The sequence below is a fragment of the Cimex lectularius genome, unplaced genomic scaffold (assembly GCF_000648675.2).
Source record: "Cimex lectularius strain Harlan isolate CLEC.00 unplaced genomic scaffold, Clec_2.1 scaffold24, whole genome shotgun sequence".
Classification (NCBI taxonomy): Eukaryota; Metazoa; Arthropoda; class Insecta; order Hemiptera; family Cimicidae; genus Cimex; species Cimex lectularius.
The window spans coordinates 1308905-1327602 of record NW_019392666.1 but is presented as its reverse complement, the minus strand read 5'-3'; the positions used below and the strand labels follow the sequence as shown (position 1 = coordinate 1327602).

The 18698-nt window shown below is 32.2% G+C and overlaps 2 protein-coding genes and 1 long non-coding RNA gene across 4 annotated transcripts; all 3 read right to left on the bottom strand.

Annotated features, from left to right (window-relative positions):
* Positions 1 to 25: 25 nt before the first annotated feature.
* On the bottom strand, positions 26 to 5273 carry LOC106660812 (aminomethyltransferase, mitochondrial). Of its 2 annotated transcripts, none has more exons than XM_014383757.2 (6): positions 5166 to 5273; positions 4222 to 4497; positions 4010 to 4167; positions 2905 to 3233; positions 1011 to 1093; positions 26 to 626 (listed from the first exon to the last, which is right to left on the bottom strand). In XM_014383757.2, exons 1-6 carry the CDS (start codon positions 5194 to 5196, stop codon positions 271 to 273), a joined length of 1233 nt encoding a protein of 410 aa, XP_014239243.1. In that variant the 5' UTR covers positions 5197 to 5273; the 3' UTR covers positions 26 to 270. The 2 variants fall into 2 exon arrangements, with proteins under 2 accessions (XP_014239243.1, XP_014239245.1); XM_014383759.2 differs by lacking the exon at positions 5166 to 5273 and adding an exon at positions 4593 to 4794.
* Positions 5274 to 7951: 2678 nt separating this feature from the next.
* LOC106660813 (50S ribosomal protein L1) lies at positions 7952 to 15828 on the bottom strand. The gene is made up of 8 exons (XM_014383760.2): positions 15721 to 15828; positions 14658 to 14838; positions 12315 to 12525; positions 12087 to 12254; positions 11915 to 12029; positions 11675 to 11793; positions 8773 to 8870; positions 7952 to 8291 (listed from the first exon to the last, which is right to left on the bottom strand). Exons 1-8 carry the CDS (start codon positions 15737 to 15739, stop codon positions 8159 to 8161), a joined length of 1044 nt encoding a protein of 347 aa, XP_014239246.1. The 5' UTR covers positions 15740 to 15828; the 3' UTR covers positions 7952 to 8158.
* Positions 15829 to 16551: 723 nt separating this feature from the next.
* Positions 16552 to 18644, bottom strand: LOC112126304. Its single transcript, XR_002909884.1, has 2 exons — positions 18561 to 18644; positions 16552 to 17108 (listed from the first exon to the last, which is right to left on the bottom strand). It is a non-coding gene; the product is annotated as an uncharacterized LOC112126304 (long non-coding RNA).
* Between the last annotated feature and the right edge of the window lie 54 nt (positions 18645 to 18698).

The window sequence follows — 18698 nt, the reverse complement described above, 5'->3', positions numbered from 1 at the left end:
CTATAACAACCAAATGAGAAACTTCAAACCTCAACAAATTTATTTGTTCTAAATATTAAGAATTACACAAATTTACATGATACATATTAAATATTTTGTTTTCCCTTTTAATTACTTTTTGTTACCAAAAATAAATGAAATTGATCAATTAAAATCAATTACAAATCACTTGTACATGTATGTTCTTACTTAAACAAGCTAAATTACAATTTGACTGCATCATACAATGGCATTTATACTTTTTTTCGTGTAACATAATAATTTTGACAATTATTTATTTAATTGAGGAGCGTGGTAATAATTACCTTTCACAAATGGCATTTTTGTTATTTCAACATCAACGTCGGTGTTTCTAACTCGGACGGAAAGTTGAGTGCCTGCTCGGCAATGCTCACTTTTTACATAGCCCATGGCAATGTTGACCCCAAGACTAGGTGATGGGCATCCTGATGTTACCTTGCCGACTTCACGACCATCTTTATCAATGACTAAAGCTCCTTGTCTGAATGGGGGACTCTTCTTCACTGTTGAGATTAGACCTACCCTCTTCATTAACGGGCCCTGTTTGAGCTCAGATAGAATAACTTTTGCACCTGGAAAGTCTTGCGCCTGTCGCCTCCTTTTACCTACAATTGAATAATCAACCTAATTATATAATAAATAATATACTATAACAATTTAACACTATCAGCAATAAATTAAATTATATTTGCTCAATCATTGTCTATAATAATGATATAGTATATAATGGATAAATGGAAAAAGAGGTCATGAAATGATGCTAAACTGTTTGAAAATTACATTTTTCACAATGGGCATAAAAATCACCTACGCCATTTTGTTGAGGATAAGGTTAGACTCAGTCTTTTCTATCTTGATGAAATTAGCCCTTAAAACCTGTCATATAAGATAACTAAAATGTGAATAACTGATACTCTACATACAGTGTATCTTCATTATTATATGCTTAATACATGCTATGTACTATACATACTCTCAATCTTGCCTACCTACAGTCCACATTAAAACAGCAGAAACTGGTGTTGTTGTGGTATCAATATCATTGCCATACAAGCATAATCCAGCTTCCAACCTAAAAAAAAAAAATAATAATGACAAATAAGTAAGTTCTTGCAATTGTAAACTGATATTCAGTGTGAGTTAATTTTAAACGCAAGTCCTAATTGTTGCGTTATTTTTTGCTTTTATAAATGTGTTTGAAAGAAAGATCAATCAAATTTATGTAATTAATACAAATAACGAGCAGAAAAACATAGTGGAGCTTTTACCAAAAAAATTAACCAACAACCAATGTGTTTTCTTGTGGTATGTTGAAATCTGACTCATCTCGTGTTTTAACATAAAGATAGGGAGGGATAAAAGAGGCACTCACAAGGCCTTCTGCGCTTTTATTCTCTTCTTTTTTTTTAACACTGGCCAGTTTCAGGTTGTTAATCTACCTCCATAGTGTACGATACAGTGGCTCCTTAGTGCAGGATCTTGCTTGTGGTTTTTCCTGTCTTAGTTGCAAGAACCTGCACCTACATAGACCTTCACATAAACATAGAAAGTGTTCTGCGGTCTCCTCCACTTCCTGGCAATCTGTACATTGTTTCTTCAGCCTATACTCTTATCTGGTTCATGTGCTTTCTTAAGTGGCAGTGCCCAATCAAGAGTACAACCAGAATCCTAGTTCAGTTGCGGTTGCCTTCCAGTAATTCCTTTGTGAGTTTTGTGGGTGGCCCTTCTATGATCTCTTTGCATGCCTCATATCTGTGGTATTGTTCGACCAGGAAATGACTCATTAAGGATCCATTTAAAGATGTATGAGGATACTTGTCTTTTGTCACAGGATGCTAAACCACATAGGATTCAAGACCTAGAGAGTCCATGTTGACTCCCTATTTGGCCAACATGTCAACCTTTTCATTGCCTCTATGCCCTGCGTGCCCAGGGGCCCATGTTTTAACATAAGTGAGGCAAATTTGAATGCAACAGTTTGCTCCTTTTTCCCAATGGTGTGTCCAAAACCTACATATGTTTAATGAAATGTGGAAGGGATAATGGTGACCAATGTGATAGGACAATTGTCACGATGCTAAAGTTTCAATTTCTATTGTTGATCCTAGAATTTAATGAACACCAGGAAAAAAAATGGGGTCAGCCCCAATCTGCTATTAAACAAGGCTAATACTATCCTTAAAAATAAATTTAAAAAATGTTTCATCAACTAACTTCCGATGTTTGGAATGAATTAAAAAAAAATATGTATTAAATTAAAACATGCATTAAAAAAGGGGTGAAACAAAAGGATGCAATATTAATTGCATTAAGATTGTTTTTCTTTGTGTATCCAAACTAAGGTTTTAAGCACAACTGAGAATGCTTACTGGTGTCAAGATGTAACATAAGTTTTACTCTAATTATACATACTCAGTTCATGCAATTAAAAATCTTGCTTTGTCAACTGACAACATTACTGTACAGAATTTGTTAATATGAAAGTAAATGGAGATGTCCAAATCATATAGTTAAACATGGTTTTATTTTTTTTAGAGTGAAGTAAATAACTTCAGTACTTTCATAAATGTGAGATTTCCTCCTGTGGTTGTTAAACCTTCGGTGAGACAGTGGTTAGTCTAGAGTTTGAATGGAAATAATCGAGCTAGCTACCAAGATTTCAAAATAATTAATTAGATTGGTAATCGTGTCTCATACAACAATTGTCAGAATAATTATTTCATAGAACAACATTAGAGATTACAACATATTGAAAGGAACACATAAATTACTTTTTTTTTAATGTATATCAATAGTAGTAGGAAATTTAAAAAAATAGGTGGTTAAAAAAGCACATAAATAATCTTTTAAATAACTTTTCCATGCTGAAATGGTACAACTCACCTTAAAGTATCCCTCGCACCAAGACCAGCAAGCTTCACATAAGGATTCTTCACTAGCATTTCTGCCAAAGTCTGGACATGTTTTGAGTCAATTGAGACTTCAAAACCATCTTCACCAGTGTAGCCACACCTTGTGATTCTTAGCTCCACTCCAGTACCTAACATCTTTGCTTTTGTCGTTGACATAAAATACAAATTTTTAAGATCAACACCCTCTACTAATGGTTGTAGCACTTCCTGTGATTTTGGCCCCTGTACTGCAAGCAGTGATCGCTGTTCTGGGTTGTAAAACGTCAGGTTTACATCTTTCCCATTTCGATTGAAGATGTCCTAAAATAATTTTTTTTTCACAATTTTTCTCCACAAGCTTAAAATTTTAAATAACATGTTTTTAATGTTGCTCTTTTTGATAGATTTTTTAGCACCTATTTGGCCTGCCTATCCTAATGGGCTGGTCTATTAGACATGTTTTGGCATTTTGCACCACTGAGGATGGCGACAAGCCACATCTAACAGACAAACTCAGCAAGGATAGGCAGACCAAAATGACCAGTAACAACTAAATTCCTGGTTCATCACACTTCAGACCACATGAAGAAATATAACAATTTATTAAATCCATTATATTTCGTGGCTCGATCGACTAAATAACTTCTTTCAATTAATTAATCTTTAGGTATGGTATTGGTTGAAATAAAAAAACGAGTGTCATAAGCGGGATTCGAACCCACGACCTTCGGTTAAATACACCGCTGTTCTACCACTTGAGCTAATAACAATTTATTTTGGAAGAGTTACTTCTTTAAGTAGAGAGTAAAGAAAATGTTTAACATGTTTCTGTTGAAAATGTTTAATGTTTGTTGATTATTAGATCATGGCTTTATCTCATTTGAATCAATGTACAATAATCAATACTAGTAAATAAATTAGATTTAGATACAATTAGTTCAGTTAGTTAGATACATTAAATATGAAATGTTAGGGATAGCCACAAGACTCGTCACTGTACATAAAGGTCCTGAGAACCCAACATACTTATAGGCTCCCCCCAACAAAAAAAATCCTTGTTTAAAAATAAATCTTTGTGTTTGCTTTGAAATACCAACCTTTGCAGCTAACATTAATTGGGAGTCTTGATCTCTCATTGATGCATTTGATACTATGTATAAATGATCGTTGCACTTGGTGACAATTAAGTCATCTAAAATTCCACCATTGTCTTTCTCAGTATACAGACTCAGGGAGCTCCCATTTTCAGGCATTCCTAGAAATTTAAGTAATTACCACACTAATCCATTTTGACAAGTGAAACACTAACCTGCAATATCAGCAGTACATAGACTCTCCATGAACTCAACTCTATGTTTACCAACAATTTCTGTTTGAAGCATGTGCGACACATCAAAAACTGAGCAGAATTTTCTTGTATGGAGGTGAGACTCTGTTATGCTCTCTGTTCCATATTGTACTGGGAGCTGAAACCCGCAAAAGTTGACCATCTTGCCACTCCTTTCAACATGGAAGTCATACAAACTTGTCTTCACCCCCACATCAGTGCTGGCAGGCCTCACCAACCAAATTCTTATGCTTGTTTCTTTAAAATAAAGGTAACACATATAATAATGATTATGCTTTATTTACTAACTAACTACAGGTACAATATAAAAAAAGATATACAAGTATTTACACCTTGGAACACTCTGTGAGCCGGTATGAACAAAATTTATAATTAATGTCCTAAATAATAGGACATTAAGGTTTTTTTAAATGCTGGTACATCTATGCAAATTTTTAGGCCCTGAGGTTGGTTGTATAAAAGCTAAAAGCTGAAAGCTTAGCAAGTAATCTGAACAGAAATCAGATCTTAAACGTACTACTCATGGTCGGTCTACGTACTATAACAAATAATTAAGCATTATTTAATTTGGCTAAAGAAATTTGACCAAGATAATAAATGCTATCATCATACTATACATAATCAATTAAGTTATTTTATCATCTCTGATCATCTACCCTTTTTACTCATGTCAGGACGTGTCCACCTTTAATGAATTCTATTAATATTCAATGGAAATTTTTAGGACTAAAATTCTTAAAAATTATGTTGTTTCATATAACTGAGAGATATTTAGACTACTCATTTGTAGTAATTTTAAACTAAATGAAATTTATTTTATTTTTTTCAACTAGCAAAGTAGATAAACCAAACTATATGTGTTCTGAAATTATCTCAAGTTTAAAATTTAAAATGTGGATACTTACTAACAGGCACCTTAAAAATACTTTTAAACATTTTTCTTTATTGTAGATCTTATTATAACAAACACTGATTTAACTATGTCATCATGTGTGATAGTCTATTAAAAAAATTGATAAAGAATAATTTTTTATTGATTAAGTGATTAAGGGTAAAAGAGATTGAATTGCATAATCATTTGATTAAATTAAATGTGGAAGAAATATTGTGAAATAATATAATGTGTTATTAAGACAATTAATGAGTTTATGCCACAATTTACTACCAGTCAGTATAATACCATAAAATGTGCTAACTTTAATTACTATAGCTAGAAATGAAACATAAATTTTAAAACACAATTTTTTTAAATTAAAAAGCAAAGTTAGGTATCGTGGACCTTTCTAACGCTTAACATGAAAGTGAACAAACAGAAAAGAGAGACATAATAAGAGGAGAGAGAGAGAGAGAGAGAGAGAGAGAGAGAGTGAGTGAGTGAGAGAGAGAGAGAGGAGAGAGAGAGAGAGTTTTGGTTTAGACAACAGCCATGTATATTTGACTTTTTTTTGTTAGCAATATACTTACATCATTATCTATACTAATATACTTATTAGCATACTAATAATGTTATTCTGCTGTCAAATCACTACTGTTTAACAAAGAGGATTGAAAAGCCTTAACCATCCATCCTTAAGAGAATATGGGCCAATCAATGCAGTTTGTAATAATTGCACAAATGGTATTTCAAAGGAATTTTTGGTAGATTAGCATTACCTTTTTGGCAGGAACTTTTTTTTTAATAATTGGTTTCCATTTACCTTAGTATGACCATATTATCAAGTTTCTTCTTTTTTTAAATGCATTTTTTCAATAAAAAACTAGTGTCAACTTATTCAGCGGTAGCAATAGAATATTGGTTCTGCAACCCCACACAACTAATGGCATAACCCTCTTGTGTGATATTCCAGTTTTTAGTGATAGTTTTTGCTTTTTCCAACTTATATTTCTGGTTTAATATATTATAATCTAAAATAAATCAATTATATTAGTTGCACCCAAGACATCAAAATGGAAATAAGGCAAAATAAAATTTTTAAAACCATAATTTTGTTGCAATATGTATTGGCAAGTGCAAAACCACAAATACCTGCATTGAAGCTGAGGGTTTCTATACTCTGCCAAATGTGCTCAGGTGCCCACCAAATAAGCTATGGCAGTAATGTCAGGGTAGGAACCCTCTCTACCATAGCATATATGACGGTAGTAGTCAACATGTTAAATAAATATATTGTCAGCATTATGGGTGATAACCATTGCCGTTATGTGCAGTACTTTTTTCTCTTTTGCTTATCTAATAAAGTACTTTTTTAATTCAATATCAGCACAAAATACATTGCTACATCAGTCCTTTTCTCTACTTAATTCACACGTTTCAACAATGATCGCATTCTCCCATTCCTATGGATCTTTACAACATTATTTCTTGTAAGAATTCTCATTGTGATTGAAATTCGAGAAAATTAATTTGAAATTTTGGTGGATGTAGCATTGATGGAAATTTCTGTATATCTCAGTTCCTTCACCAAGCTTTTTTTAATGCAAACTACACTGGTCTCGCCAGCCCTCTCTTCCTTAGCTTTACATTTCTTTTCTTATCTTTTTCACACTTAAGAAGATCAAGGTGGTATATGCAGTGTGTTGGGCATCCAAAAAACACATTTCTTTTTGTGTTCATTTTCCGTAATGTACCGTCGTTTTGTAGAGTACAATTTAAATTAATATGAAAGATTCAACAAACAAATACTTTGTACCTTCTGCTAAGCTTTTGAGAAATATATTACTTCTGCCAATATTTTGAAACTATTATTAACAATTTATACATATGAACATCTATTTGCAACATTGAAATAACAATTGAATTTACAGTAAACAAGGACAAACACACATGGCATGCCATTAGGCTGAGATAAAAAAAAATAGAAAAGTTTAATAAATAATTAAAGTATACTATTACTTGACATAAAACAGGAAGATGGTCGGACTTCAATATTCAACACACTGGGCACCTCTGATTACCAATTAAATGCATTACAAAAAATGCATATTTAAGTGTGTGGTGATTAGTGACCGTTAATCGATAATTATTCAAAAATCGTGAGATGCGGTCTGGTGTGATGTAGGTTTCAGAAAAACATTTTCTTTATCGAGCCAACGTTTCGATCTTTATTGAGATCATCTTAGGGCCTGGGATTTACAAACATTTGTTTACATTTAACAAATACATTTAGGATGTGGAAAAGTGAATTTATACAATGCAAAATATATTTTTTTTTAAATTCAATCAAAGTATTTCAACTCACTCAAAGTGTTTGTCTTCTGTGTAATTGTGCCATTCTTGAGAGCATGTTGAGAGTGCCAGTGAGATATTGCTGTTTTATGGCACTCTCAACATGACACGCAAGAATGACACAATTACACAGAAGACAAACACTGAGTGAGTAGAATACTTTGATTGAATATAAAAAAAATATATTTTGCATTTATAAATTCACTTTTCCACATCCTAAATGTATTTGTTAAATGTAAACAATGTTTGTAAATCCCAGTCCCTGAAGATGATCTCAATAAAGATCGAAACATTGGTACGATAAAGAAAATGTTTTTCTGAAACCTACATCACACCAGACCGCATCTTACGATTTCTGAATAATTAACGTATATTTTAATTGAATAATGTCAGAAATATATATTGGGAATATATTTTTATTTTATTTTAAGCAAACTTAAAAATAAATAAATAAATAAACGAGACAAAGGTAAATACCACATGTTTACTTAAAATAGTATAAACACAATCTAAAATTTTAGTTTATACATGCAAAAGTTGACTAAAAACATTACAACAATCAGTGATAACATTTCTTTTAATACACTTTTTTCTTAATATCTGTCTACAGGAAGAAGTAACTGAATAAAGTAAAAAATCATTAAATCAATTATTAACTTTAAAATGTCAGAATTATGTTTTCTGCTGAATCGTCAACTCTTCATCATCACTATCACCATCATCTTGTTTTCCCTCTTCTTCGCCCAAAAACGGTACCAAGTCAATTTTGAATTTTTCAATTGAAGGCTCACTTTTTAACAAAACACTACAAAATAGTGAAATTATAAATGGTTTTAAATACAGTAGAACGTTCATTATCCAGGGAATGATGGTGAGAGGGTCCATGTATTATCAAGGTATAATTTTTATTGTAATAATAAAGGTTATTAAACAAAAAAAATAATATTTATTTATTTAATAAGAAACACTAGTTTTTTCCTCCAAAATAGTACTACATCCTGGAGAGTGAGTATTAATACTTGTATTTATTATTAATATTAGTTAATATTGTAATTATCTACATTTTTTTTGGAGATGCCTTACCTAATTAGAGGTAGATTAAAAGAAAATGTCATTTGTTTGTAATTTATTAATTATGTATTAATTACACACTTAATTAGTTCCCTCATTATTGAACCTTGGATAATGGGAGGGTTCTACTGTATTATAAATACATCTTAAATATAATATAGCCATATATTTATGATTATAAATTTGATTTTTGAATATCTATCATAAAATCTTACCGTGTAATAAAAGGTCCCTCTCGTTTTGGCCGTCTTTTGTTTATATCTTCTAAGAGATATTTCATGTTTTCCTCTAACTGTTTGTTGCTCATATTTATCTATTGACCAATTAAAAAATGAGTGAATATAAAAAATTGTAAAAATCCTGCAAATTTGTAAAATGCATTTTGCAGTAAACCTGAGATCAAACGACATTAATAGAAATGTGTCGTGTTTAGTGACCGTTAGCTAATGATTATATGGAGATCGTGAGGTGCGGTCTGGTGTGATGCAGGTTTTAGAAAAACATTTTCTTTATCATGCCGACGTTTCGATCTTTATTGAGATCATCTTCAGGGCGTGGGGTTTATAAACATTGTTTGAATTTTACAAATGCATGTAGGATGTGGAAAAAATTATGAATTTATACAATGCTAGAAAATTTTAGATTCAATCAAAGTATTCGTACTCACTCAAAGTGTTTGCTTTCTGTGTAAATGTGTCATTCTTGTGAGTCGTGTTGAGAGTGCCAATGAGATATTGCTGTTTTATGCATACATACATTGGATTCTGAAGGGGTGGGGGAAGGAAGTCAGGATGAAAAGATATTTTTATTTGAGGCGAAAGGAGCTGACAATGGGAAAAAACATGGGTAGTGGTTCGGCCTGATTATCCTTTCAGGATTATATAGACGGGGATAATTAGGGAAAGGAAAGCCAAATTGTTGAAGAATTAGACTATGTAGAAATGTTCAATGTGTGGAATGTGATGATTTTTTAATGTTTTGTGTGATGTGATGATGTGAATTTCGATGATACATATTATCGATATCGAATTTGATTGATGATATTAGCGTAGCTGAGACTGAGTTTACATGTGTTTTAATTTAAAATTAAGTACAGTTTAAATACATTTTGAAAGAGTTGCAATTCTCACTATGAAAGTAAAATTCCAGTTTTTTGAAGGACGCATCATCCCAATAATTATAATAAACATAATTAAATGTTTAGTTAGAAACAACAATTGGTTATTACTTAAGGGGGGAAGTGGTATGTGTAAGGTACAGGGGCAACCGCTGTAAAAAGAAGAAACAAAAGTTCAGTTGAACAGGTTGATAATATTGGGTTATGAAAATACAGAGCTATTATAGGAAGAAACACATTACCTATGAACAAAATACAAACTGTCTCTACATACACAAATGGATCGTCCATGCTACTTTTCAAATTTCTAGAATGTAATGTAATTTATAAGCTTAATCAACAAGTAACGTGACTTGATCAAAAAGAATAGAAGAGAGAACATAAAATAACTGTTGCAAAGAATAGGCACTTATCAATTTGAGTGATAAAGGGCGAAGAAAAAGGCCACAAGCATGCAAGCTTTAGACACAACAATTTTCGGATGCGTTGAAAACATTATATTTCAAGGCTATGACAGAGTGCACTCTAAGTAATTGAGGATTACCAATAACAGATTATGAAGTGGCTGTCATTGTAGTTAAGACGTAACACATACAGGGTGACTTGTCTTCTCTATGGGGTGGCGTGTCTTTTGAGACCAGGTCACTTCTGACACACATTCATTTTCTATTGGCTATTATTTCTACTTTGAAGGAGTTTCTAGATTCAGTGTGAAACCAGTTTTCAAACATTGGTAAAATTGGATTTTATTTATTTTTTTTTTTTTAAGTAAGATTTGATCATTTTCTTCATATATAAATTCAGAATTGATGGGTAAAATGTTAAAATATTATTACTTTGTGATTTTCAGGGTTTTCAGAGAAAACACAATTCAGTGTACTCTTCATTCATTTAATCTGAATTTTAGTTTTTAAAGTAATTAGGTTATTATAATGATAAATATAAAACTGTATTTATATTTTTTAGGGTTTACTAACTGACAGACAAGTTACTAGCCAAAAGAGTAAAGTCATTCATTTGTTGATGGGAGGTCAAAAAATGTAAGACACTGACAAGTTTTATAATAGCCTCAAACTGACTCAAGATTTATTTCAGTCAAAACGAACATGACAGGAACTTTACAACAAAACAGAAATTTCAACCCGACAGACATAACAAACAAAAAACTGAGAAGGGGTGAAATGGTCCAACAGTATACGAAGTGGACAAGGATGAAGTGAAAGGATAAAAGAGATGTCCATATAAGATCTTCGCTGACAGATTATATGCTGGTCAGTTCTGTGCCACCTATGAGTTCTTCTCAAAAACTATTGTAGGTACATTTACAATAAGTGTATGAGTGCACTTGACCAAATGGACCAGATGCAATCAAAATATAAATGGTCCCACAGGTCAGTGAAATGTATAAAAAGTTGGCCTTTTATAGTATAAATAACCATCATCAGGCAGAAGATAAAAATACGTTTCTCAAAATGTTTCTATTTCTACAATTCGCGTTGAGAGACATTTTGAATCTTCTGCCTGATGATGAGCATGTAGTACTCAAAATCTGTATAGCTGCCTAAAACTTTTGTGAGTAGTACTATATTTCCAAAAATAGGTAACCTTTTCCATTCTTAGTCATGCGACTTGTTGGCAAGTAATTTTTTTTTTAATTACTTAAATTCTTAAGTATTTATTAAATTACTTATTAAATTAATAACAGTAAATTGTATATAAATAAACTTAAATTACAGCTGCATAATGGGCAAAAAGCTTTTAATAAAACTAAATATAAACAAAATTTCACATTAAAAAAATAATAATAAAATTAAGGTATGCTTTATTAAAAAAAAAGAAGTAAAATACTAATATTCTTTGTTAATACTTATGCTTTTAAAAATAAGATATTGCAGATGCTGATGATGGGAGTAATTTCTCAAAAAAAATATTGTAAAAAAATTAAATTAAAAAAAAGCACATGAAAAAGCTTTTAAAAAAAGTTAATGTTTTAAACATACCGTTCCAATGGAGGTATCAATCCAGCCATAATCTAATTCAGATTCTTCTCTCATGGCATAATAATGAATGCCTGTTTGAAAAGTTTTTACCATATTTCCAATATCAGGTCCAAGGGTTTCTACAGAATTGAACATAATTTCTTTATTAATCACTTCTTGTTTAAATTTGAGATGAATTTTAATATTTTTTAAGTTTTACAAAATAATTTTGTCTGTGTCTTTATAGTACATAAAACTTACCATCTCTTGGATTTGGAAACTTTTTCCGTAAAATTGGTCTCAAGCTGACTAGTTCTGCTAGAATATTAGGATGGGCAAGTATGAACTGAAAATCAGGCAGCATAACATCTCCCTTCTGAAAAAATAAACACAGTTAACACATGAGTGAAAACATGCTAGTTCATAAACGAACTTGTATTTTCTTGACGAAATCCACATCAAAAATCAGATTTGCACCTGCATTTTCTGCCTCATCCTTTACCTCTTGAGTCTTACAAAACACTAAAATTGATCTTTTTTCCCCGTGATCAAACACATTTGGTATTTTGGCAATTTTGTTGAACGGTTCAACGTATTTATTCTAGAAAATAAAATACATATATTAAAGAATATGCTGTAAAACAAATAAATACTGAAATACCTTTTTGGTAGATTTCAAATCCAATTCTATAAAAGCTTTAATTGGAGCATTGGGGCAATTATAGATGTGAGGATGATGTGTTTCACGATGGCATTCTACTGCTTCAGAGAAATCATAGACTTTCGATTGGTGAAATCGGGTAATCCAAACATCATCTATTGGCAACTTTTTATGATCTTCATTTATTCGTCTTGATACTGTTACCTTATCTCTAGAGAAAATATTTCTAATAGTAATCGAACAAAATGAATCTTACTTAAAATAAATAAATTGTTAAAGTAAAATAACCAAAATGAGTTCTGTGTACTGATACTTAGATGATATTAGGATGTTTGTTTTCTAGTTGTTCATTTTTTATTTAATTGTAAATTGTATATGAATATTTTTGATAATTAATTGTGAAAACAGTAACAAAAATAGTAGTGAAAAAATGAATAAAAATGTTAACATAGGGGACCGCGGTAGCCGAGTGGTTAGCATGAGAGACTCTCACGCCGCGGTCGTGGGTTCGATTCCCACCGTCGCCTCTGGCCCTTTTTTCCTGATAACCCCCAATTTGAACAACATATATAAGAGATTCGTCATGGCTAATATGCAAAGATCATAAGACAAAAAAAAAAAAAAAAAAAAGTTAACATAAATTATATACATATTTTTTTGGAATAAACATTATCCTTATCTTATCTTTATTTAACTGTTTACAAAGGCATACTATTCTGGAGAATTTCATTTACTTAAAAACATTAACATTGAAATTAAAATAAAAAGTAAATAAAATGAACACTTATTGCAATCTACACTTTGTGTGCAACATCTAATTAAATATGGTTGCATTAAATATGGTGCATAAGAGTTATGAGTATGTCCCACAGATATTATTTAAAAAATATTGGTATTAACCCCCTCCACCATATGATAATGAAGACAGCATAGCCTAAGCGTAGCAAACTATTCGGACTTCTGAAGGGTTGTCACTTCTCGATGGGCTGACCTTAGTGTCTATGCATCAGGGAGTTTGCCGTCATGTAGCTGGGTCGCGAAGCCGAATGCCAAGGAGATTGTTGCTCCCTACCAATGGGGTTAGACTCTGACTCTCATTCTGGTAAATCAGTGGAGTACTGGACATTCCTCTATCTTCATACAAAGAAAATTAACAATCTAAGCTAAATTAGGGTCGATGGGGTACTTTTATAAATATTACACCATCAACTCTTAACACACACACTGCTGGAGGGGCACTGATTGGTCTAGAACACAGAAAGATGCGAGGAGTTTGGAACCTCGAACCAATATTCAGAATATATGAGAAAATACACTAGAATCTTACAGGCTGAAGCCCATATGAACAAAGGGGAAAAAACAAGCATATAACTACTGTGCCAGCTAGCCAAGCAGCCAACAAAGCGCTAAGTTCAAACATCATTAGCTCAAAGTTGCTGCTGAATTGCAAAACTAAACTAAACAAATTAGGCAAAAAAAATAGTCACCCTCTGCTGGGTCCCAGGACATGTGGTAGTAGAGGGCAAGCAACAAGAGTCCTTGTTGTCCTAAGAGGCTGCTATAATGCTATATCCTGTGCCCTTCTTTGGCAGAGGGATTCACAGCTTTAATGAGTGTCTCAGACAAAAAGGCAAATTGAAAATTGAAACAGTTGAAATGACTCAATGGACATAAACATTCAAGAACCACTTTTTGAAAATGATGATTCTACTCATTTGTTGTTTACAATGACCCAGATTCAAGTATTAAACAAGCACATCTCTCAACATGAATATCATGCCAAAAGTATCATTATTCATGTTGAGAGATGTGTTCGTAAATCCTTCAACCCGGTGGTGAGTTTAATGCTTGAATCTGAATCATTGTAAACAACAACTCTATGAGTAGAACCTTCATTTACAAAAAGTGAATCTACATACTCACCCTACCTTCATGATTTCTATAAACCAAGAACCTTTCCTTTTTGAAGGGAAGAAACGCAGAATGCATTAAAGTAAGCAGACAAAATTTTTGTCAACAGTACATACATACACTATAAACGTCCTAACAAACTGTGGTGTTAATTTGCCCGCAGGAGGAAGTGTTTTGGGATGTACAATGTAATATTACAAGAAATTCAATCACTGAAACCGGGTCTACTAATCAAATCCCTAGATGAGCTCACCAGTGTGCGGTAAGCCCAGAACATGGAATACAATAGCTCTCAAACTGCGAGAATATCTATTATACACCCCAAACATTACATCTACATCTACAATATGATAAAATTGGCAAATACATATTAATAATAACAATAAGATTTTTAAATTTATGTAACAGACTTAAACAAATAAATAATAATACTTTTGTTTCTCTCTGAGTTTGTGTGGTATGAAGCCAACTTTTTTCACCTCCACTTTAACTTTCTTTTTTCTTGCCTTTTCTCTTGTACCCTTCCTTGCTGCATATTCTCTCGCCTGCAAAGGAGGAAGGAACTGGACTGCTCTCTGGTAAATAGACCAAGGCCTACTTAGCAATGTGAAAGCTAAAAAAGGATATTGAGAAATGATAATATAAATATGAATTACTTGATTTAAATGGTTCCTAGCCCATTACAATTTAGTATGAATACAAAGATGAAATAGTCACAAGCGAAACTATCAAACATCCAACCCTAATTATGGAAAAAAAAGTTAAAATAAAAACACTTAACAGATATAAAAGAAAGCACTGAAACTCTGAAGGTTTGTAAAATAATAATTACTTAATAAAATAAAAGCAATAAGCTTTAATTTTGGCTAATTAAAACAAATCTATCCAAAGCCAAATTAAATTAAAAAACTTTTAGGACTATAATATATTAATACATAAATGTATTTAGTAGTCATAATTGGCTGATTAATTATTTAAATTATTTATACTTTTTTCTAGGACTTGGTTGAGATGAAAAAGCTAATGTCTTGATCTTGTGACTTCATGAGCAGCGTAGTACTAAGCCGAAGATTTGGGTTTGAAACCTGCTTGAGACATTCATAGTTTTCATCTCAACCAAGACCTTATATAAAAAATATAATTAATTTATATAATAAATTACTTGATCCTATTATGAAAATAAATTCTGTATTGTCAGTTTTCATAGTTCTTTTTTAAACTTAATATCATTGTAGACAGACAACGTTTATGTACATTAGTGTTTTAAAAAAATAATATTACAATTAATAATTATTCAGAAATCGTGAGATGCGGTCTGGTGTACCGGACCACATCTCACGATTTCTGAATAATTATCGATTAACGGTCACTAATCACCACACATTACAATTAATTAATTTTTTGTAAATTGTTAAGTAATAAAACACGTTTATTATTGTTAAACTTACTGGATTATCATAATGCCGAAATAGAATTAAGCAAAAGTTTTATTTACCTGTTCTGGATAAGTCCATGATCGTACTTTGAAAGGGAAACCTCCCAATACAGAGTTGCGACCAAGTACTCAGTAGAACGACCTTTGAAGAATTTAAGATATTTTGTATCGATGATCAGAATAGGAAAGCATCGCATTATCGATTAGAAGAAAAAATTATTTACATAGTAAATGTGCCCTGAGTCGAAAAAAAATTCTTAAATAAATTTGTAACTAGATTTTTCTATCTTTGCTGTGAATGTATTTGAAGTTATTATACATATATCAGTTTGTTTTCATTTAGGGTAAGAAAATAGCAGGTATGGAGAATTTTATTAATTGGGAATAAATATACGACAGGGGTGAAGTAGTGGTCATGACCCGACTCAGAATAGGACTCACACGTCATACACACGGGGTGATACACCTAATGGAATAGAGCTCTCCACCAATGTGTGCATGCTGTGATGAACCACTGTCGGGGAGGCACATTCTGATGGAATGCCACATTTATTACTATAAGCATTTGAAGAGATTTACATAGATTATCCAATAATATGACAGACCTCCGCGATGATCTTTCCGGGTGGATGAAATGTTTCAATTCCTTAAAGCCTCCAATCTATACCAGAAAATTTAACACCGATGAAACCAATATTTATACTCCACATAAAATAACCTCAGCAAAAATGTAATCTAAAAATTAGTCTTGTTTATAATATGATTTATCTTGCTCCATTTATTTGCCTTTTATATCAACTATAGTTAAGTTGTAATAATAATTTGGTAATTAAAGCTAGGCAAGGAATCAAGGCAAGATAGCCCAGCTGGTTTTAGTATAAAAAAATCTTATTAAAAATATTTATAAAACTTATAACATCTGAATCTTTACAATATTCTTATTTTGATTTAACAATCTTATCTTACTATGATTAAGAATATTTATTCATATATTTACAACATTTATAACAGGTCTTGATTGAGATGAAAAAAACTGTGTCACAAGAAGGACCCACGACCTTCGCTGCTGTGGCATATTGAGCTGAAGATAGTATATTCGAATCCCCCTTGTGACACTAATTTTTTCATCTCAACCAAGACCTTAATTATAATTAATTTAAATATTTATGATCAATTATGACTGCTAAATACATATATGGATTTATAACATATGTAACAGCCTTGTAGATTATACATTGTTAATGACAACATGCATATCAACTTCGTGGAGCTGGAGCATTTCTAGGTGTCGGTAAATGGTAGGTCAGTGGAGAGAATTCAGAAGACAGACCAGCAGTGGAAAAGAAGGAGATGAGCATGAGTGTAGACGGTTTCACAGCAGACTCACTAGTCAGTACACTTGGCCTGACATCTACCTGACAGATCATCCCAACCTTCAAAACAGTCATCTACTTAACATTAACAGAAGTCTATTAAAAAAAAATACTTCTACCATTTATTTTATCAAATTGTAATAATCAATACTTTTAATTTTACCTGTTTCATTTAAATATTATTAGATCACTTACTAAAACTAAATTGTATCCCCCTCTACCACATTATAATGAGGACAGCGCAGAAAATAATTATTAATATTATCAAAAAGAAACATCTAATAGAAATAAAATTAAAATAGAGAGAGATAGCAATAGTCTAATCAAAGACCATACAATACTCATGGGCCCAAGAGATGACATGAACAGGAGTTTGAGTTAAATTGAAATTTCCAAATAAAATAAAAATGGGAGAGAGAAAAACCACCCTTTAAGAATGGCACCATCTACTGGTACACAGACAGATCTGGAACGTAAGAATGTATAGGGGCAAGAGTATTCAGTCCAGGAACCAAATACTCAGAACCCATGGGAAAATACACCAGTATCTTTCAAGCTGAGGTTGGACCCAATTCAATCTGGATAAAACAAGAATATAGCTATCATGTCAGAAAGTCAAGCAGCCTTCAAAGCGCTAAGTTCAAACATCATTAGCTCAAAGATGGTGCTGAATTGCAAAACTAAACTAAACAAATTAGATAGGCAAAACAAAGTCAGCCTCTACTGGTTCCCAGGACATGTAAAAGTGAAAGGTAACAGGAAAGAAGAGGAGCTGCTATACCGCTGATAGGACCCAAGCCCTTCTGAGGCATAGGAATCCATGAATATCTCAGACAGAAGGATAAAAAGGTAATGAGGGAACAATGTAACTCAGTATCACTAAGAACCTCCTAACAAACTTGCAGACTCAGAGTGGCAGAAACAAGCCTGTGCAAAATTTGCTAAGAATAAGAAGAAAGGGGGGCGTCGGTGGCCGCAATGGTTTAGGTGTTGACTCGGCGCTCATCACTGTAAGATAAAAGACGCGAGTTCGAATCCAGTGGCCCTACATGTGAACCTGACATACTTCCAAATATATACTATACTATATAAATACTTCAAAAAAAGGTTTTCTTGGTGCAAAAACTTATGTAGGCTTAGATTTCTAATCCTGCGAGAGGAAAAGCCAGGGCCTGAAGGATACACACAGGAGCCCTTGAAAAAGCTTTGGGGTCTGGTAAAATACCTCAACCTTAATGGGGAGCTCTAGATAAAAAAAAATGGAGATGCACAATAAACCAAAACTGGTCGTGCTGTAGAGGAAGTAGAAGAAATTCGACCACTGAAACCGGGCCTACTAATTAAGTACCTTCATGAACTAGGACTTACCGGTGTGCTTTAAGCACAGAACAGGGGTTACAACTTTTAATACACACCCTAAATGATACATCTATATTTACAAAACTATACATTGAATTTTATGAATTATGATTAACAATAAAGTTTATAAATAAATAATTATAAGTAAAATAAAATAACAGCTTGTACCTTTACTAATTGGATATTTTGTACGTTGTAAAAATAAAATTAAAATTGAATGGACATATTTTAGCCGTTTTAGTTTTACAAGAGATTCATAAGTGCTTTTTAAAAAAAGTGTTTGCATACACGAAGTGTACATATATA

Bases quoted from the DNA above. Each gene is read 5' to 3' on its own strand.
- LOC106660812 (XM_014383757.2), bottom strand. From the start codon at position 5,196: ATGTTTAAAAGTATTTTTAAGGTGCCTGTTA. The intron at 4,498-5,165 runs GTAAGTATCCAC...TTTATTTTAAAG, and splicing joins TATTTTTAAGGTGCCTGTTA to AAACAAGCATAAGAATTTGG. The intron at 1,094-2,904 runs GTGAGTTGTACC...TTTTTTTTTTAG, and splicing joins GGTGCGAGGGATACTTTAAG to GTTGGAAGCTGGATTATGCT.
- LOC106660813 (XM_014383760.2), bottom strand. The intron at 12,030-12,086 runs GTTCGTTTATGA...TTATTTTTTCAG, and splicing joins ATTTCGTCAAGAAAATACAA to AAGGGAGATGTTATGCTGCC. The intron at 8,292-8,772 runs GTAAGATTTTAT...ACTATTTTGTAG, and splicing joins GAGGGACCTTTTATTACACG to TGTTTTGTTAAAAAGTGAGC.